This window comes from Ipomoea triloba, chromosome 15, assembly GCF_003576645.1.
Source record: "Ipomoea triloba cultivar NCNSP0323 chromosome 15, ASM357664v1".
Taxonomy (NCBI): Eukaryota; Viridiplantae; Streptophyta; class Magnoliopsida; order Solanales; family Convolvulaceae; genus Ipomoea; species Ipomoea triloba.
In genome coordinates, this window is record NC_044930.1 from 9,821,091 (window position 1) to 9,842,787 (window position 21,697).

Sequence of the window (21,697 nt, forward strand, 5' to 3'; positions counted from 1 at the left end):
CATCAAAGAAAACAAAATCATTAACCCTCGCAGCTCCCATTCTCTCATATCCCCCTCTGCTTTTATCACCTCTCATTCTTTTCATTTTTTCTTCACACTCATTTTACCACTCTCAAATGATCACACTCATTTTTCTTCTTGTAATCAAACTTTGCACCTTCTCTCTCTCTCCTTTTTTTTAATAGCTTTTTCTCCCGTCTCTTATGCACAAAACCCTTCATAGCACAAATGAATAATCATAATTTTAAGACTTAAACACAATACTTTAAACATTAAATCTAATACTTTATACCCTAAATGTAATACTTCATAACACAAATGAATTGAATAATCAATACTCTAATCATCAAACACAATATTTTATAGCACAAATCTAATACTTTATAGCACAAATGAATAAGCATAACTTTAAGACTTAAACATAATACTTTAAGCATTAAATCTAGTACTTGTTACCTTAAATGTAGTACTTCATAGCACAAATGAATAATCAATACTCTAATCATCAAACACAATACTTTTTAACAAAAATCTAATACTAAGAACATCCAGTTACATATTATTCTTGCTTTGCTGACTATATGTGTTATTTCCTCATCTGTTTGATGATGTTGTTTTTGTTTTCTTTGTTCAAAGTATTATTTTTCCCTGTAAGACTAAAACTTGGAGTCATGTTAAGAATACGTAAGATTATGTGCAATCATTGAGTAAATATGTGGGTTAAATTTAATTCAATATGGAATTTTTGGAAGGGAAGAAGTGAACACGTACATAGGTTCAGTTTCAAATTTTCAGCATTCCTCAATATAAATGTAATTAAAGTTGGAACATGAATTATTCAAAAGAAAAGTTGGAACAGGAATTACTCAAATTACCACAATAATTAATTATTCACAAGCTTCCAAACATTTACTATGGCACAAAAAAGATACATTGCAGTTTTTGCTCAAACTTAGCTGAGATGAGAGAAATTCTCATTTGCCGAGTTGTAATACTTACCGGAGTTAGAGACTACGACAGAAATGGAGGTGGAGGAGATGGGAGGAGGCGGAGATCTTGAGCGAAGGATCGGAGATCGGAGGAGACAGAGAACTTGAGCGGAGGAGATGAGAGCTGAGGTTCGGAGATGGGAGATCGATCTTGTGGCCGAAATAGAGAGAGAAACGTTGATGGTAGAGAAATGATGAGGGGAGGGCGTGAGACGGTGTCACACAAGTTTTTGCCAAAGTTATTTAGGATCACACTCTACAATGCAACTAGACTTGTCATGTATAATTTGTGGAAATAGAATTCTAAAAATCTTACCCGCCAAAAAGTTGACTGCGAAGAGCACAATATTTATTCGCGGTGGAGATCATGTTATCCATACTCAAAGGCAGCCAACCAATAGAAAATGGCAGAATTCAAACCACCTAATTCTGAACCAAACAATAACTAAAAAAAAAAAAACCAGAAAACAAAAATCCAAAAACCTCCCACAATTCTCCTCTTCACATCCCCCATTCTTGATTTGTTACTGTTTCCAACTCTTCAAATGGAGACCCTTCTCTCCACTCCATCTTTCTGTCCACTCTTCAATCCCAAACCCTCAAGACCTTCACTTTCCTCCCAACAGAGATCAAATTTTCTCACTTTACCAAAACCCATTTCTTGCAGCCTCAGAACAGAGCATTCTCTGCCTGAAACCCAACATTTTTGTCTACCCAAAAGATGGATTTCCCATGTCCATCAAGGCCTAGCTGCCCTTGCCATTTCTCTTGCTCTCAATTTCTGCCCTGTTTTGCCCTCTGCTTCTGCACTGGCATCTGAGTTTGATGTTCTTAATGAAGGCCCACCCAAGGAATCTTATGTTGTTGATGATGCTGGGGTCCTTAGCCGGGTCACAAGATCCGATTTGAGGCGATTGATGGAGGATTTGGAGTTCAGGAAAGGCTACCACATTAACTTTGTTACTGTCCGCAAGCTTACTGTAAGTTTCCTAGCAACACTATCAATTGAATAGAATTACTAGCCATTTCTTGATACATTAACATTGTAATACCAATGCCACCTGCCATATTTGTTGTTTTTTTTTTTTTTGGTTGTGCAATTATTGGGAAACTATTAAACTTTGTGAATGTCTATATCCCTTAGTAAGTTAGTAGTAACTATTTCTATTTGATGTTTGTTTAATTCATTGATGTTGAGGCTACAGAATTTCAAAATTTCAAAATTTCAAGATTCAAGAATAAAAATGTCAATAGTGTTAGGATACTGCTAGACCAAAAACTATAGCTAGTAGTGAAGGGACGACTTTATTTTCTTATACTGGCTTAGTAGACAACGTCACATTTTTGAAAGGCAGAGTGCTGGACTTGTCCCTTTAGGCCTCCGCCCAACAGATAGTGGTGAGAATGTGTTGTTGAATTGTTCATATTTCTGTGGTTGTAGAGCAAGGCTGATGCGTTTGAGTATGCTGACCAAGTTTTGGAGCGTTGGTATCCCACTATTGAGGAAGGTAGCAACAAGGGCATAGTCGTGCTGGTAACAAGTCAGAAGGAAGGCGCAATCACGGGTGGACCTGAATTTGTGAAGGCAGTTGGTGACACTATTCTTGATGCTACTGTTTCAGAGAACCTCCCAGGTAAGAAACCTTTTCATTTTTTCTTTTGGATTCTCATTGTCTGGTCCTTTTAGTGTTTTTGTGCAAAGTAATTGACTTTGTTCTAAGTTAGAAAGATGGTGGTGGAACATAAGTTAGCAAACAAGCAATTCATTTTTTGGTTATGCTCTCAGCAGTTACTACCTCTATTGTCGTTGTTGTTGTTGTTGTTGTTGTTGTTGTTGTTGTTGTTGTTGTTTTTGTGTTACAATGGCTGCTAAATCCCGTTTACTTCAGTTTTCTGTTCTCTAAAGTCTAAACATGTTTGCTTTATGTCTCCAAATCTCCAGTTTTCCAAAAAATGTTTTATGCTTGTTAAGATTGCTTCTACTGATCAGAGTGAGTATCGGTTTCAATCTGTGTAGTCTTGGCAACTGAGGAGAAGTACAATGAAGCAGTCTACAGCACTGCCAAGCGTCTCGTTGCTGCCATCGATGGGCTTCCTGACCCTGGTGGGCCCTCGTTCAAGGACAACAAGCGAGAATCCAACTTCAAAACCAAAGAGGAGACGGAAGAGAAAAGAGGGCAATTTACGCTTGTAGTTGGCGGTTTGTTAGTGATTGCTTTTGTTGTTCCAATGGCACAATATTATGCGTATGTTTCCAAGAAATGAACTGTATCGATGTTCAATCCGAGGTTCTATCTTCCTGTGACTTGTATACACTCTCAGTGTACAAATTGTGATTTGGAAAATAAATAATTCATACTAATTTTGGAACAACAAATGAAATGTTCACCTATTTGCTTTGGCATTTTTCCTTTTCATTAGACTGAACACTTTACATCCTTTCAAAGCTGATCATAAGGAATGGCATTTTGCAGGCTATTGTTATTTCAAGTAATAAAAACAATAGTTGATTAGAACTTGAGTTTAAGCAAGAAAGGCATCCTGTCTGCAAAAGGTGGATCGGAATATTTCCCGGTGAGAATTTGCATTGCAGCATACTGATTTGCAGCCTCTGTGTAATGAATGCCATCCCAGTTTATATATTCAGTACTATCATTGCACCCTTTGGCTGTGAATGTGGTTCCATTTATAACCTTAGTCTGACCACAAGATACCCTGCTATTGTAGTTCAGTGGAGGGCCTCCAACTCCACAGCAAGCCATTAGGGGCTGATCAAATCCTGCAAAGTGAATTTTCTTTTTGTTAGGATCAAACACTTACCACTACTCCAAAAACTGTAGCTAGTAGTGTAGGCGCAACTTTATTTCCTTATACCGTCACATTTTCCAGAGGCGGCAGGGTGCTGGATTTGGCCCTTCAGGCCTCCGCCCAACAACCCCCTAGCCACCTGGTGCTAGACTTTGGTCATTCACCGGCCTCTGCTCAACAATCCCCCTAGCCACCTGGTGTTGGACTTTGGCCCTTCACCGGCCTCTGCCCAACACTTTTTTCACTTAGAAAATAATAATGAATTCATGAGCCAAAATTCCATGAATATGTAAAATATTTTGTCATTTGATTGCATGCTTCACATTTTCAATGGTGGAAATGTCAAAAAACTTCTTTCTTTCCTGTCTGAAAACAGTGAATGATACTTTTCCCAGCTTCAAGTTGTTTCATTCTCAAGATTACTCAGTTTTGTGATGACAAAGACTATTTAACCTAATAATTTAGATTGCTCTCTAGACAATTTCATTTCAACACTCAACAAACAAGATTTTGTTGCAGTAGGGGAAGGTGGGGGTTCTTATCATGCATACCATATCGAGAAAAATTCGCGATTAGATCAGACTTGATGGTGAAGATATCAACATATGTGACATTTGCATCAGCATATTGGCCTTGCAGCTTCTTGCAGAGAGTATGAAGCTGCAGGTTCAAGAGTGTTGCAGCCTGGTTATGTGAGCTCACACATCCCAACCCATCCAGCTTTGAAGGATCAGTCCCGAATTTCGCAATATTCTGAGATAAGCAACCCAAAGGACCTGTGTTGTGGATCCAAAAGTTTCTTGCCCCTTGATCATACAGTTCCTGAGAAAGTAAAACATGAAGAACCCAATAATGGTTTCTTAAATTGCAAGCTAAAATGTTCACAGATGTAAATTTTACCTTAATCCCGTTTTCGAATTCTGAGAGAATAGTGGGAATTGAAGCAAGAATTTGATCTAAGGTCTTGGAATAGAAAGCACCAGCAAGATCATTCTGGCCTATATCAAACATGTAAAGCCCTTTCTGGAAAAAATCCTCATCTGGTACATACTTATCATGTTTCTTAGCTGCAAACAGATCAAATTGCACAAAGTGAAAAGCTGAACAGAAACAGATATGTGGGATATACTTATTTATTTACTCTTACCTTGAATTTCGAGAACTCGAGCTTTGAATCTGAGAAACTGAGCAACTTGAATCCCGAACGAGAAGGGGCTAACAGATGATGGTGTTGCTGGGAGTATAGTGGAGCCAGCAGCAGCAAAGTTGCAGCCTTTTCTGAAACTTGGGATTCCAATAGAATCCAAGTAGGGGTTCAAGAATGGGAGATCCATTGCATCCACTGAACCATAAAAGCACATGTTAAGACTTAAGAATCCCCCTAATTGAGTGACCTTGGCCCAATCTCAGATTATAACAGCACAGAAACACCGAAAATTCAAAACGAGCTGAGAATCTTACTAAGAAAGTCGATGATCAACCGGCCATCACAGAACCTCCCGGATGGTTTCTGGAAGTAAGTCTGTCCGTTTGGAGGGTCAAGGCGGTCGCCAAGCCCCGCTACAAGCCCTCCTGTATCGGAGTTTGAGTCCCCAAAGTTGAAAACTGCAGGGTAATTGAAGTTAATGGCATTGGCAAGGGGAGAACAGATGAAGAACAGGCCAAGAACTTGAAAAATGGCTGCAGAAACTTTTGAAGCCATTTTTGAGTTAAAAAGTCCTGTGCAAAAGATGTCCTTTTGATCATTTCCATTGCCATTATAAAGATTTTTCTGGTGAGCTTTTGATTGAATCTAAAGTTATCTTAAGAATGTGGGAAAGGGCAAAAAGTGCAGTGTTCGGTTGATTAGTTGCTTTTATATCCTCGATGGCAGTTATGATTAGGAGTTCTTTGCATTAATATAAGCATAGTGATAAGGACTGTGTTTTTATCATGGAAGATTCGATTTTTTTTTTTTTTTGTTTCCACGTTTGATCATGGATATTGTATATCTCCCACATTTAGTTCTTAACTATCAACTTTTTTTTTTTTAATTTTTTACCCCAAAAACCTTATGGTCAAGTGATATGAAGTGCCTCTCCCAATGGAAGGTCATGGTTTGAGCCTCAGTGAGGGCACATACTACATTTAACAGGTAAACAGTATTAACAAAAAAACTAACTTTTTACTACTTCATATTATTATTATTATTTTCCAACAATTCAAATTTCCCCATTTTGCCAGACTATATTCTAGAATCCATGAATCCACAATAGTTATACCATGGACCTGGGTCTACCTTGTGTTTAAAATACATAATTTATATATTGAATGTTCACAATTTGAATTATGAACATTGAGTATGTAAACTGTGTATTTTGAACTTGGGTCCATCTTGCACGGTGGATTCGAGTCCACAAAATAATTTGCCATGAACTTGTTCTCATGTCCATGAAGATGTAAATCACGTCAATTTAGTTTTGAAACTCAATACCAAACTGTGCACTTCTATGCACAAGGATCCCAACCCAAATCTAAGCCCCTAATATTTGTGGCATGAGTCGAATCCTCACCCTACTGTTGAAAACCAGTCTTAACTATCAATTTTTTTCACATTTGCTACACGACTATCAAATTCCTTTAAGATTTGGTCCCTTGATCAATTCTCCAGCCAAACTTAACTAAAATATCATGCATGACAGTTGTGTGACTTATTTGAATTTAAGTATCGTATAAACGACAAAGTGGAATATAATGGTACTCAGATTACCATTGATGAAAATTATATAAGATTGGTGAGGAAAATTGATAAGAAAAAATAAATGTGACAAAAATTTAATTATCATGTACCAAAAAGTTTGATATTCAAAGAACAAATGTGAGTGATTTACGATACTTAATCGATCAAAAGTGAAAAATCTCGAAATTATTATATATACGCTCAAAATTTACTTTTATATACAAACTTATGATGTAAACTACATTTTTCTGTGGATTGCCTAATTAAGATATGAGAAAATTGTATCTTTCGTCTCTAAGTTATAAGATAATTGTAGATTCGTAGGATTTGTCCTTACTTGTTGGTCGTGCTCACTTTTCGTCCCTAAATTATAATTGACGTTGCAAATTTTATTATTTTTCTAACAAAATATTAGTGACGAAATTTGCAATGTCAGTTATAGCTTAGAGACTATAAATGAGCACAACCTGTTAGAAAAAAAAAAAAGTGAAATTTGTAAGAGAAGTAAGCACAACTAATAAGTATGTGCAAATTTTATAATTAATCTATAACTTAGAGACAAAAAGTATAATTTTCTCTTAAAATATTTTGCCAATACTTTTATCACATTTTTTTTTGAAAATAACCAATACTTATCACATTAGAAAGTTTGATTTAGAGAGTATAATATTGGAGTTTATATAGTAGAATTTTATTATTATCATCATCAAATGGAACCCAAAAATAAATAAAAAAAAATATTATTTGCACTCAAACTTGCAGTATATATCTTATGCGATTATTATATGTGAACTCATCGTGGAGTGCAATTTGAATGGTGGAGCAAGGAACGTATTGCTTGTATAGAAGAGGAAGGGAAATGGGACCAAACTTCATTTCCTTCTTGCAAAGCAAAATTTAGAAATTGCTTCAATCCCACGGGTAGCAAGCTTCATGTTTTGGATTTGAAGGGAATGAATTCCCTAATAATTCTTAGGTTATCTAAGATTATCATGCATATTTACAAATTATTATTTTAATTCTAATTATTATAAAATATATATTTTTAAAAAAATTTGTATTTGTTGTCCCTAAGCTATAACATAATTGTAGGACTCGTTGTTACTTGTTGGTCGTGCTCACTTCTTCTCCCTATAACGTTGTCAATTTGGTTCTTTTTCTAATAGGTCATGCTCACTTTTCGTCTCTAAACTATAATTGATGTTGTTAATTTTGTCCCTAATGTTTTGTTAGAAAAAAAATTAATTTGCAAAGTCAGATATAGTTTAGAGACGAGAAGTGAGTACAACCAACAAGTAGGAATAAATTGTACAATTATCCTATAACTTAGGGACAAAAAATGCATTTTCCCTATATTTTATGTTAGCTTATTATAGGTATCATATTTAATTGTTTTTGTAATTATATATTTTATTTTATTTTTTATTGCATCGTGTTAGCTTATAAAGTAATTTTGTTGGGAAAATATACAAATAAGCCATCGAATTATTTGTGAAATAACAATTAAGCCATTGAAATTATATTTCACAATTTCTTAAAGTGATAAATTTTAATTATCATATTTGAATACTATAGAGAAATTAAAAAATATATATATACTTTTTGTTTAATAATAATGTACGCAATTTTCATAAATTTTAATTGTTAACTTTTTCCAAGTTCTTGGATTAATTTAGATATTTTTTTTGAGTTTAGTGGCTTAATTGTTGTTTTCTAAATAGTTCGATGGTCTATTTGTACCTTTTCTCAAAACATGATTACATGCGGCAATCAAAATCAGCAACAACCGAATAGTAACCTGCTAAAAATGTTAATTGTAACTTTTTTTCGAGTTCATGGTTTAATTTAGAGCTTTTTTGAGTTTAATAACTTAATTGTTATTTTCCAAATAATTCGATGGTCTGTTTGTACCTTTTTCCTTCCAAGCTCTAGATTTTAGTTAATTATTTTTATCTTATTTATTTATTATAATTTTAAAGTTTACCGGAATACAAGAAAATATGTTAAGAACATTAAAGAAAAAATAAATATAATATAAATGATAACTCCTAAGCCAAACAAATCTATATTACATACCTTAATTGTAAACATACGCATGAATGTAATACTCCGTAACAAAGGAGTACAATTAGGCAACTCACTCTATTGTCTTCTTAAGTGGTCGAGTCTAGATGCCTCTTGCCCCTTTAACTTCAATCCTTATATCATGGACGTGAACTTTACACCAGTTTTTTTTATGTTATGAGTTTTTGCGTCTTGTGCTATAAAATTCTGCACTTTAAAGTATGAATTTTATAATTGAAAGAAATTCTATGTTCATGAACACAAATTATATACCTAAATCATAATAAATAAATATATAACATGTATATGTGTCTTGTGTTATAAAATTTCATGCCTTATGAGTATAAATTATATACCTCGTTGTTTCGATCCAGAGTCCATAATGCTATATAAACCCTAGTCCATAATATAAATTGCCCTTTTGACTTCCCCGTCTGCAGTATGTAGTATCGCTCCCCAAGTGAAACACTTGTATGAAATATATTTTTACTTTAAAATTTCCACCAGAAAAATGATATTTCAACCGTGTATGTAGTTTTCCAACAGAAGTGTAATGAGGGAGGACATTCTAATTTTGGAAAAGATTATGTTCCATCCTCATTCAAAAAAATTAAGCTTTCCAAGACAACCAGGGCATTTTGCTCCCTGTATTTTATGATGAATCTAAATGTACTATTCTAATTTTACCATCCAAAAAACACAGAATAGTGCATTTCTGCTCTCTCTGTCTATTTCAAACAGGATATGATCACTCAAATCGCCCTATCTTGTTAGTAATGATACACTGCCTCGAAAATCCTCAGCTCTTATCCACTAGATGAGTAATGCTTTCTATGTTGTTGGCCAATTGAGCAGCGGCGCCAATATATGTATGGGGTGTTAAGTTCAAAAGATCAGTCTTTGCATTTACCGGTATTTCCAGACCTTCAATGAACTCTCTAATGCTTTCTTTGGTGACCGTTCTCCCCCGGGTTAGCTCCTTTAGTTTCTCATAAGGCTCTGGGACATTATATCTCCGCATCACCTACAATAAGCCACCCAAATGCAAAAGCACAAGGAAAGGAATCAGTCCAAGTCTCTATCAAAAGATCGAAGAGCCCAGAACCAGAATAGGAAATATAAATCTTAATATTCAAAGAGGGGGTGCGGAAACAAAAACACTTCACAATCATTTTCTTGTAGTATCTTGTTATATCTCATCAATGAGAAGGAAACTACCTCATTGATACAACACCATATTATCACTCAAAATTTGGCTTTTCTTTTTCATTTATTCCCCAAAGTCTACTAGTCTCCGTAGGAAGTTCCTATTTTAAACGTGAAAACAGCCTTCTAAACAAAAATACTTTTTGAAGTATTCTTATCTCGATGTAACGCTAACGCTGGAGCACAAGAATCAAGCAACTGAGCATTTGCAGCGGAATAAGTCGGAACAGAATAAAATGTACTTGAAACAGGGAGTGTTAAGTTGTTTACCCCAAAACGAGGGAAGAAAACAAACAAAAAAGGAGTGCTTTGGTTTCTTTGTGGCAATATAGCGCAAAACTTACAATATAATTAACAAAATCTAAAATTATCAAATTCCCTCCAATAGCACAATACAAAATTTACTTAACTAAGGAGTATATATATGCGTGTGTGTGTGTGTGTGTGCACGTGCGAGCGTTAGAATGATTAGAACATATAGTTCAAGGTAAGAGAATAAGTTACATACCGTTTGTATAGGTTCAGCAAGAACCTCCCATGATTGGTTCAAATCTTCTGCCAAAGCAGCTTCATTGACCTAGATAGAGCAACTTAAGTCATCAACTTGGAAAGCAATAAGAAACATATGAAAAGTCATTGATCAAGAATTAAGCGAACTTTAAACCATCACAATATTCAAACAGCAACACATTCACATTGATACAGTATATTTTACCTGAAGCTTTGCAATTCCCCTTAATGCACTTCTATAAGCAAGAAGTGAATGCCCCAATCCTACTCCCATGTTTCTCAGCACAGTAGAATCTGTCAAATCCCTCTGGAAAATAAAAAAGGATAGCAAGTACAGTTATAGGAGGAACAAAAGACAAACCTAGGTGAACAGTGAACCAAAGCAACAATATAAGAGTTTAAACTTTAGATAACAGATCTGTTAAAGGTTTTAGAATACAGACATCAATACAAGAATGTTTTATTTTTGATAATTATATATTTGAGAGAAAATGGGTTTATGGTCCCTGTGCTTTAGGAGAATAGCAAGTTAGCAACTTTGGTCCACCATTTTTAGGGTTGACCACTTTCAGTACTAAATTTCCAAAATGTGTTTGATAGGGATCATTTCCACCACATCTTCCTTAAACTGGGGGACTGAAAGTGGTGACTGCAAATAATTGAGGAATGAGGTCCAAAATCACAATTCTAAAAAATACAGGGACCTCAGACATGTTTCATTTTAATGATATGCACAAAACAAAGTGCCACAGTTACAAATCTAATTGTTTTTTCACAGATTTAAAACAAGATAAAAAAAAAATAAGTGAAAAGATAACCAAGAAACTTCTCTAAATGTACACTCAATCCACGTATTTGAAAAATACAAAGTTAGTTAAAATCAATTATATCCTTCCCCCTCCCCAACTTCCCAATAATATCGTGCCAAAAGTCAAAAGTTAGAATAAATGATTATCCCTTTCCCTCCCCAACTTCCCCTTAATGTCCTGTTTTCAATTTCATTACTGATTACTATTGCTTTCAAGTTGCTTCCTTGCCTTTTATTTTCTGTCACTTCTTACCTCCCATCAATTTCTGGTAAGAGCATAGAAAATCTCACCACACAAACAAACAAATAAATAATAATCAATGGAATCACAAAGTGTTCATACCCATCATATTAACAGAATACATTTCACTATAACCACAAAAAGTGGATGTATACCTGCCACCGTGAAATAGGTAGCTTTGTGCTCAGATGTGATAGGCCTGCATTAGCTACTCCAAGATTGCCTTCACTGTTCTCAAAATCAATCGGATTCACTTTGTGAGGCATTGTTGAAGATCCAATTTCACCAGCTTTGGTTATCTGCTTAAAGTTTGAGATGGTTATCACTTTTTTAGATTGTTAAATAATAGTACCATAGCATCAAAGTAGACAGGGGACAAACCTGTTTGAAGAATCGCAAGGAAATGTATCCCCAGATGTCTCTATTAAAATCAATTAAAATGTTGTTGAACTGGATAATAGAATGAAAAAGTTTGGCCATATAGTCATGGGTTTCAATCTGCATTGTTAAAGAATAGTTGAGTTAAACTATATCACAAGGTTAAGTAACCAAAACATAAAGCTCACTTGTAGTTACATCATTTTACAACAATCACTTGTAACTAGACAGAGTAAACCAAACATCAACACCAGCACATAATCTGATGTAATGTTTCAAAAAATGTAATGAAGAAATAAATGTTTTTAAAAAATTAAATAGTTTTATATGGTAAAGGGTAAAAGTAATACATAAAGCCCATGATAAATTGCAAGATCTAGGGAGAGTAGCATCAACAAATTCAAAGCCTTTTACCCCTGCTTTTGCATATAGGCTGTTTCAGTAACTTGAACTGTTACACCTATTTCAGTATTTCACCACTAGCAAACTTAGCCGTGTCTCAACTCTCAAGGTTCACTTTCAATGGACAAATAGTATATAAAATGATTAGTTGATTACTACGCATAAACATAATGGTTTTTCATTTCCACTTTTAACGGGGTAAGCATAAACGCTTGGGCTTTATATAGCAGTCAAGTGCTCTAACATTGATGAATAAGTCACAGGTTCAAGCCCCGAAAATGACTTTCTCATCTAGAAAAGATGTAACGTAAGGTATTATACAGCTTCTTTCGCCAAATCTTATATGATAGGGAGCCTTGTATCACTGGGCCAAGCATCTATATCTATACTATCTGTTACATATAAAAGTGGCTTAATGTTTTCCTTTTTTGTGAAGACTGAAATACCCAAAGCAAATCATTGAAGACACCCTTGTCCAACCCAAGAGAAAGCATCTTGGTTTTATTAGAGGCAATGTTTAATACAATATACATGTGACTAGTATAATATAATAGGATACGCATACTGATGATCCACTATAAAATTATCAGACTTACAGACAGGTTTATGTATGCCATGCACTTATGGCAGTTCTCAAATAGCAAGCTTATCTCCATATTGACAAGATAGTAAAACAATGCCCAATAAGGTCATAGAAGATACCTGAGGGACATAAGGATTGAAGCTTAACCCAAGGGATGTTACAAACTCCTCTGCAATCTGTGGCCAGTTTATATCAGGGTATGCAACTAGATGTGCATTGTAGTTTCCAACTGCACCAGCAAACTTCCCTCGCATCTCAATTTTTGAAATATCCTGCCTCTCTGTATATAACCTATATGCAAAAATAGCCATTTCCTTGCCTAGTGTTGTTGGTGAAGCTGGCTAAAAAATACTAGATTAGAACCTCTTTCATGATATAGTAACATTTTCTCATATAGCCCCTAAAGAATCGTACCCAAGAGATTAAAAAATAAAATAAAAACCAAACAAAAAAAGTAAAGTCAATTGTTCGTCACTTTTCCAAATTGAGTGCAGAATATCTTCATTAAGTTTAGGATTTTTTTTTGGACAAATAAACAAAATATTGGAAATATAAAAATGGATGTGGACACAAGTCCTTACCTGCCCATGGGTGCGAGAAAGCATGGGCACATGAGCATTCTTTGTAGCCAGGTTAGTTATCGCTGTAATAATCTCATCCATGACCGGTAATATAACACTGTTAATAGCTTCTTTCAACATTAATGCATGTGCTAGATTGTTGATGTCCTCAGATGTGCAAGCAAAATGGAAAAACTCAAGAACCTAGATATAAATACAATGACAAACATATTTGAGCTCAAATGAAGATGCAATTTATACAAAATTATATAAATCATTTTAACTATTTATACTGCAAGGCTACAAAACAGAGTCATTGACAGCCATGCAGGAAAAGTATCAACGCTTGGAATTTCACAGTAATACTTTTGGAATCAAGAAAAATAAAATTAGAATAATAATATAGTATTTATGAAGATAAGTAGAGAGTGGTATGTCAGAAATTATATAATTCACTTAGCCATTTATAGTTTTATACTGCTGCAAGGTTACAAAGCATTGTGTCATTGACAGATAAGTAGTAAAAGTATCAAAGTTTGCTGGAATTTCAGTAAGAAGATAATAACATTTACAGAAGCAAGAAAATTAAGAAAAATACTGTAATATTTATGAAAACAAGAAGTAAACAGCTTAATAAACCTTAGATATCTCTTCATGTGATTGGCATCTTTGTTTTAGGAAGTACTCCACAGCTTTAACATCATGGTTAGTTACTTTCTCAATTTCCTTAACTTCTATGGCATCACTCCAGCTAAACCCATCAATCAAGCCTTGCAGATAAGACTTTGCTCCTTGAGAGAAATCAGGAACCTCAGAGATTTCAGGAATTTGTGAAAGCTTCAACAACCACTTCACCTGATAAAAAAGACAAGTACATGTTTCATGCAGAGAAGTTGGAATGCACAAGATGAAGGAAGGTTAAGATGCTACAAAAACTTGTCAAAGCGAGCATTGATTTTTAACTAAAAACTGAAACACAAAGGTGAGAAGAGAATCTGATTGAAGAGGTCTAATATAGTAGACAATGATGTTTACAGCCAAGCACGAAAATCCATTTTATGAATTTGACATCCAACTACTAATATTTTGAAATATATTAGAATATATTAAGTTATTACTTATTAACTAAAAGCTTAATAAAATGGCTTTTTTCTTTATATTTGCCTAAACAACATTACACCATGCTAATTCAAATTTGTATTCTTTTCCCTATATTCTTTTGCACTAGGTGCATAAGATTACTGCATAGGAAGGCTTATGTCCATCAACCAAAACATCAAGGTTACAACATGTATAAGTATTCATCAAGCATGCTGCATGCATAAAATAATGCACTTAACATCAATTAAAAGAAAGTGGAAAAAGTCAACACCTCAACCAAGACTCGAAAGCGAATTAGCCCATACTCGCTCATGAATGGAACCAGGTCTTTGACTTTATCCCAATAGCGACCATCCAATGGGCATAAAGCTGTTAAACTTGATAGCTCTGTATCATGAGAATAATCAGCAGACATTGCTTTAACCTGGATTAAAAACAAAAGGAGCATTTTGTCAAGCCACTTAAATAGGGCTGGACAGCTTCATCAAATGGAGTAAGATATCAACATGGCTAAATGTGAGCCCATTTCCTACACCCCATATTTTGATTCCTTAATCCACAGAAATTTTCAAGTAGTAAAGCAACTCTTAATCAAAATAACTAAAACCGAGACACTGTTCAAAACAGGGCAAAGAAGAAGCATTTCTAAGGAAAAAAAATCAAAAAAAAAATTAAAATTTCTTGAAATTAATTAAAAAATAATACAGAGTAAAAAAAAATGAATATTAACATCAAGATAAACACAAACACAGTTTTGATCAAATTATTGAACAAAAAAGGCTACCTCTTGGACGGCTTCGATTGAGCTGTTATTGCTTTGCATTCTAGGAGTTGCTCTGCAACGCATAGACGTAGCAGCGTTAATACGGTAGAACACAGAAGAATACGAGATGCGGTGGCGAGGATGGTGGAGATTAATAGGATGCCGGAGATACGTCGCCGTTTGGTCGAAGTTGGGTTTAATGCAAGCTCCGAGCTCCATCCCGTCTGGTCTGGACTCTGTCCTTCACCCCTTCAGTAGAGTACATTAGATATTAATCTATTATTACATATTAACAGTAGAGTACATTAGATTTAACATATCTGATAATTATTAACCAATATCTAATAATAATTGCAGAGCGCAGCCGGCAGCCGGCAGCGGTTAGGATTTAGGAATAGTTTCAGAGTTAGGCAATTAGGAATAAATACCTATTGTGCCCGTCGCCCTGCTGCTTAACCCTTATGCTAACTGCTTCAGGCGTTGGCTACTTGGCTCATCCGCTCATGGAGTCATGGCTGGCTGGGAGTGGCGGAGTGGCTGCGTAGAATTAGGAAATTTGTGGGGGGTTTAAGGTTTGATAATTTATGTATATATACTTGGGTTATATTGTAAATTAAAAAAATATGTTGGGTATAAATTGGATCATATATTGGGTGTATATAATTATATGTTGTGTACATAAAAAAGTTACATCTCTATTTTAATGGAGTTAATTCCATTTTTTGTCATAGATTTATAAGTGACAATTCATTTTAGTTATTTTATATTAGAATATCTATATTTGGTCTTAGTATTATTGTGGTTTTAATTATAAATTTTTTCAATTGGTCCTTTATTAACAAAATAGTTCTAATACCTTTAAATATAAAGGCATTTCGGTCTTCTGTTATAAAATTTTTCAAAAATATAAACATACAAATATAGTAGGGTCAACTCACTTTATATAAAAATGACCGAAATGTCTTTGTATTTAACAATATTTCAACGATTTTGTTGACGGAGAACCAAAAATAATAATGTCATAATAATACTAGAACAAAATGTGAATATTCTAATAAAAAAGGACTAAAAGTGAAATGACACCTATAAATGACCAAAAATGAAATTAACTCTATTTTAATGTGAATTAATTATATTGTTAATTATCTATGTGATATTTCATACCACATTATCCCTAACTTCTTGCAAAATCTAAATCAAGAGTCAAAGACAGTAATGTGACGATTTTCTCAATCCTAGACAAAAATAAGAATGTTTTAAAAAGAAAAAATAGTACAAGTGAATTTTTTATATTTTTATCTCGTTTTCAAAACATTCATATTTTTGCCCAGGTTTGAGAAAATCGTCACATTAATGCCTTTGTCCCGTCCTCTATTAGGTTCCGAGCCAACTGGCTAGTTGACGACAAATTATTGCATGGACCATGGTCCACACAGCTGTGTGGACCAAACATAGAAAGTACATTATTTTTGTAATGTACCTTCAGTACAAAAATAATGTACCCTAAAATAATGTACCTACAGGTCAAAAATAATGTACCGTCAATACAAAAATAATGTATTTTTTATTTTTGGTCCACACAGCTGTGTAGACCATGGTCCATGCAATAACGAGGCTAGTTGACACTTGACAAATAATTACAGAAAGAAGGCTTCCAAAGTATTGCAAATTGGACAAAAAAAATAGTCCCAGGTTACTGAAAGTTAAACAAAAATGATTTATTCTTTTTTCTTTTTTGTTGTAAAAACTAAAAAGAGGTTAATAATTATGGAATTAATTCATCCAAGTAAAATAAGATGCAGTAACAAGACTAACAAGTACTCCTAACAACATCAACATAATTTGAAATGTTAGGAACGGGAAGTGAGCATACCAACAAGTAGGGACAAATCCTATAATTTCCCTATAACTTAGAGACGAAAAGTACAACTTTCTCATTTAGAAATAAACACAGACAAAATTTTCAGAAGTAACCTAAAGCAGCATCCTTCACTTACTCAAATACGAAATGCATAACATCCTTATGCTGGATTGTTGGTATGACTTTGCATAAGGAAGCAAATTGAATGGCTTCATCTTTTCAGTAATGTCTAATACAGATAAATTTGCTTCCTCAGCCAAGGCAAGGAAGCAATTAAACGTATCAATATTGCGAATCACAGAAGCAATATAAGCAACGGGCCATCTCTGGAGTCCATTGTGCATGTACACATCATTATGATCAATATTTCTTGTTGATTTGCCCAAGGAACCGTCAAACACGCAGCAGGTATTGCTCTTGGCACATTTCTGATTGCGTGGACAAACATCAGAGCGGTCATTTCTGCCATCAGCGTATAAACCTTCCCGGTTCAGAAGAACAGCTAGGACTCGAACAAGATGTGGTAGACACAATGGATCATAAATTACATCTGCACCCAAACTATATACTGATCTCAGTTAAGAAAACATTGCTAAATAACAGAAAGATTGATTGCAATGCAATATTCACTAATTGAAGTTGTACTCTCAAAACACAAAATAGTATGGTGAATAGAGAATATACTCACACTATATCTGGCTTGATCTGCAGAAGCTCATTTTCAGCTGCAGATTCCCAGGGCAAATGCAAGCATTGCACCTGTGAATGCAAAATTATAAGTCTAGGTCACTGTTGGGTACACCAAAATCAAGTTTTAGTTGCACCTATTGAAAGAATCAATGTCTCTCTACTAGCCACTTTCTATCTGACTTATGTACTCCGCAGTCCATAGTTTCCAAGAGTGCCCCAAGAAGTAGGAAGCTTAAACCTCTAGGCAGATTTGCAATATTTCAGATTATATTTTCATCCAACCCAATTTATATGAATTGGTTTTCCCCTGGATTTCAAGGTTAAGGACAAAAGGCATGAATCCATAAATATATACATGTGTGTGTGTGTAATGTGATATCTTGAACACACCTGTCAATGTGCGAAAATAATAATATGATTAAATGATTTTATATTCTAGGAGAATAATTTTTAGTCTTTTTGATAGACTAAACTTTTAGCAGTTGTAGAAAGAGTAACCTTTCTAGACAAATAAGAAAGTAAAGCAGCTTAGCTGACATGCGAATGCGATTCAAAGGTTTTTCATTTAAGAAGTATTTCAGATGGATCCACAAGAGATCTGTTGAGAATTTCTTAACATGGCTCATTTGTACACTGAAAGAGGGAAAAAAAAGGACCCAAATGTCTTAGAATGAGCCCGCCATCCAAGTTTGGAAATCAGTGTGAAAATTAAAAGGGACTACAGTACAAAAGACAAAGAGCAAGCAAGGGAAAGCCACTGGAAGATGCACAAAATTATATTCTATATTAACTCACCATATTAGAATCTACTGCATGTTCCAAGAAATCATTTCTGGTAGTAAGCTTGTTTGACTCCAAATTAAGCCTCATATTTGCTAAAGTTGACAAGTCACCATCACTAAGTATCACCTGTATCAGTTATATTATTAAGATTCTCAATTAAACTCTGGGGTCTTAGTAGCATTTGACAAAAAAGAAGTGATGGGAAAGAGACAGAAGACTTGCCTGGGAGGCTTTTATATGAGCTAGACAGATGCCAACTAATCCAACACCAGAACCAACCTGTTGTTGTCAGAAAGAACATAAATGCACAGGTCACTACATATATTTGATCAGAAATCCATGATGAAGAAAATTGCTATCTGGACCTAATTTTTATACCAAATATTTTACCAAACAATGTAGCATGTGACAAGTGTTACTGTTTTACAACTTCATTTATTGATTACTCATAAATTGGCAAACCCCACAAATGCCATGATAAAAGATCTGGTAAAAAAATAAAATAAAAAAGTTTTGATTCATGTAGATTGTCCAACCCATTAATGCATTGTTACAAGCAGAACTCTGGACAACAAAGAGAGCAAAATAACATATGAAAATTTTTGAATTGCCACTTGACGGACAACACATTGAGAAATATAGAACAAAACCGATAGAGCTGTACTTACATCTCACCTCAAAACAAGATTTATTTGTGAATACTTCTGGAAAAGAAAGTATGAACTCTGAAAGGAAAAGACTTGATGGCCAAATTGTACACCTGCTTGAACCAAGTATTAGGAATTTGATTAGATATGCTACTATTGAGAGGTCATAGCAACAAAATACAGAACTGCAGTAAGTATATCTCAACAAGAAAACAGGCCCTTCTCTGTACATCCACCCATTCCAGTTCTCAGGTTCATTCTTGCTATTTTCCAAATGTTGTGGGAGGCAGATTCAGTATCCATTAATACAAATGGACATGAAGACCCCAACTTGAATTAAAAACTCTCATCGTTGTTTCTTGTTTGGAAGACCAAGCTTAAGATGGATTTTGAAATAGTACTTAAATCCAAAAGAAAGGTTTGTTGAAATTATATATTAAATAGCAATTTCCAACTCTGCTTATAGATTTCAAATCCACTCTCAAATCTGAATCTATTCATTCAAATGGACCATCATCAACTTGTTGCAACAATTCATACCCTGTATCTCCTTCAAGCATGTTGACCGAGCAATGCAGCAGAACTTCCAACTTCCTAGATTTTGGACAACTTGACAAATCCCAACACTCTAGAGATACAAAAACATATTAAAATCAATAATCAATATTGCTTTTTGCAAATACAATATATAATAGCCTCTCACGAAACAATACAAAACCAAAATTTTAAAAAATACTACGTAATAATAATAAAAATCACTCACCTCTAGGGAAAAGAAAAGAAATGGTTTTTGAAAATCTTGCATTGCCTTTTACTGATTCATTGTCCTAATTATAATGAGAATATTAATTATTACAACCAAAAAATAAAAACAAATTTGACTATTAAATTGAACATCAAAGAAGACACACTATGTTTACCTTCAGAGACATGTAATACACATACTTCTCATATAACTCATCAATAACAACTTCACCACTCGATTCAATTTCTACAATAAGCTTCTTCAAAAAACTTCTCAAGTAAGGAGCGAATGGCTTCGTATCCTGTCAAGTACAATTTAGGAGCACATTCCTCAATTAAAGATTAGGAACAAGTGAACAACACTATGAAAATAATTTTATGAGAGTTTCAGATAACTTACAGTTCTATTGATGCAGTGTTCCCAAATGAAGCGTTGTACTCTCTCCAAGATCTTACCTCCGCCGCAATCCCTGTCAATTGTTGAACGATGTAAGTAGCTGAAATGTTACATTCTGTTGGCTAAAACGCGCAGCTTTGCAGGGAAGGCGATACCTAGCAAACGAAATGATGATGTCGGGGGGTTCCATAGCGAGGAAGGCGGCAATAAAGTGCAGGCACGGTGGAGAGGAGAGTTCTAGCTCTTGTATTGAATCTTCACCCGCCATATCTCTGTGTCCGAAAGTCTCACCTTTCTGGGATTTTGGGATTACATGGGAGTCTGGGTACGACGAAACTTATTTGAAAGCTAAAAAAAAATTCTCCCAACTACTGTATTGAGTAGGAAGTTTTCAGAAAAATAATACTAAACCCGTTCCATTTGAAAGCTAAAAAAATTCTCCCAACTACTGTATTGAGTAGGAAGTTTTCAGAAAAATAATACTAAACTCGTTCCATTTTGATTGTCTGATTTCGTTTAACAAGGTTTGATTGAAGTTATTTTTAATCCAATTTTTTATAATATTAAGTTTAGCATTAATATATAAAATTTATATATTTAGAAACTACATTAAAAGTACTATTAAATCCAAAAAATTAAAAAAAGAAATAAACAAGAAGAAAGAATTGATTTGACCAATGAAGAGTAAATAGGACAAGTAAGATGGGACAGATGGAGTATAATAATAATAATAATAATAATAATAATAATAATAATAAAGGGAAAATGACATATTTGGTCCCCAACGTAACAACATTGTGTATTGAGTCTCACATTTTTGAGACTCTGAGTTTTTAAGAAGTCATTGGATGATTATTTGTGTGAGACCATCTTCCGGGTCAGATCACATAATTTGGGTCATATTTAATTTATGGATTAATTTTGTTTGGGCTATTTTTTTAAACAATCAAATATGAACTTTTTTAGCCCAATTTTATTAATTCATTTTATCAATTTTTCGCTCCATTTTTCACATTTTATGTGTTCTTCACGTAGAACTTCTCCAAGCAGCAGAGACGGTTTCACTCCATTTTTTCATCTAATTTTCAAATTTTTTCTTCACAAAGGTAAATTTTCTTCACAATCTCAGGCGAGTTTGAGTTTTTGTTTTTGATAGTTTTAAATGTGTAAAATTTGCTAGGGTTTTGTTATTACACTCCAATTCTTCCGTTTCTCACGGCAAACTACATTCTTGTGTTTCTCGCGGTGGTTGTCATTATAACAAGGAGTTTTGCGTTTGCAGTAAGTCGGATTGCTTTGTAAAGAAATTTCTCCGCCAGTAGCTATTACTCTCTGTTTCTTCAGTTTAATTTCTTGGTTCGCCGTCGGTAACTGCTATTACTGTAAGCTTCGTCTATTTAATTTCTCTCATTATGTTCACCATTATAACAAGGAGTTTTGTGT

The 21,697-nt window shown here is 34.3% G+C and overlaps 4 protein-coding genes across 4 annotated transcripts; 1 reads left to right on the forward strand and 3 right to left on the reverse strand.

The window, feature by feature from the left end:
• Positions 1-1,450: 1,450 nt before the first annotated feature.
• On the forward strand, positions 1,451-3,381 carry LOC116007070 (UPF0603 protein At1g54780, chloroplastic). Its single transcript, XM_031247653.1, has 3 exons — positions 1,451-1,969; positions 2,431-2,623; positions 3,007-3,381. Exons 1-3 carry the CDS (start codon positions 1,535-1,537, stop codon positions 3,252-3,254), a joined length of 876 nt encoding a protein of 291 aa, XP_031103513.1. The 5' UTR covers positions 1,451-1,534; the 3' UTR covers positions 3,255-3,381.
• Positions 3,352-5,607, reverse strand: LOC116007068 (GDSL esterase/lipase At1g54790). The gene is made up of 5 exons (XM_031247652.1): positions 5,259-5,607; positions 4,945-5,139; positions 4,698-4,864; positions 4,349-4,619; positions 3,352-3,768 (listed from the first exon to the last, which is right to left on the reverse strand). Exons 1-5 carry the CDS (start codon positions 5,497-5,499, stop codon positions 3,500-3,502), a joined length of 1,143 nt encoding a protein of 380 aa, XP_031103512.1. The 5' UTR covers positions 5,500-5,607; the 3' UTR covers positions 3,352-3,499.
• Positions 5,608-9,054: 3,447 nt separating this feature from the next.
• On the reverse strand, positions 9,055-15,692 carry LOC116007630 (adenylosuccinate lyase-like). The gene is made up of 11 exons (XM_031248348.1): positions 15,561-15,692; positions 15,154-15,381; positions 14,641-14,793; positions 13,908-14,123; positions 13,290-13,472; positions 12,828-13,049; positions 11,727-11,843; positions 11,501-11,644; positions 10,502-10,603; positions 10,295-10,363; positions 9,055-9,604 (listed from the first exon to the last, which is right to left on the reverse strand). The coding sequence occupies exons 2-11, from the start codon at positions 15,349-15,351 to the stop codon at positions 9,380-9,382; spliced, it is 1,629 nt and encodes a 542-aa protein (XP_031104208.1). The 5' UTR covers positions 15,352-15,381; positions 15,561-15,692; the 3' UTR covers positions 9,055-9,379.
• A 1,350-nt stretch (positions 15,693-17,042) lies between these two features.
• On the reverse strand, positions 17,043-20,614 carry LOC116007054 (protein-lysine N-methyltransferase EEF2KMT). The gene is made up of 10 exons (XM_031247629.1): positions 20,410-20,614; positions 20,258-20,327; positions 20,034-20,159; positions 19,877-19,940; positions 19,654-19,741; positions 19,142-19,226; positions 18,689-18,745; positions 18,479-18,592; positions 17,682-17,752; positions 17,043-17,554 (listed from the first exon to the last, which is right to left on the reverse strand). The coding sequence occupies exons 1-10, from the start codon at positions 20,520-20,522 to the stop codon at positions 17,122-17,124; spliced, it is 1,221 nt and encodes a 406-aa protein (XP_031103489.1). The 5' UTR covers positions 20,523-20,614; the 3' UTR covers positions 17,043-17,121.
• Between the last annotated feature and the right edge of the window lie 1,083 nt (positions 20,615-21,697).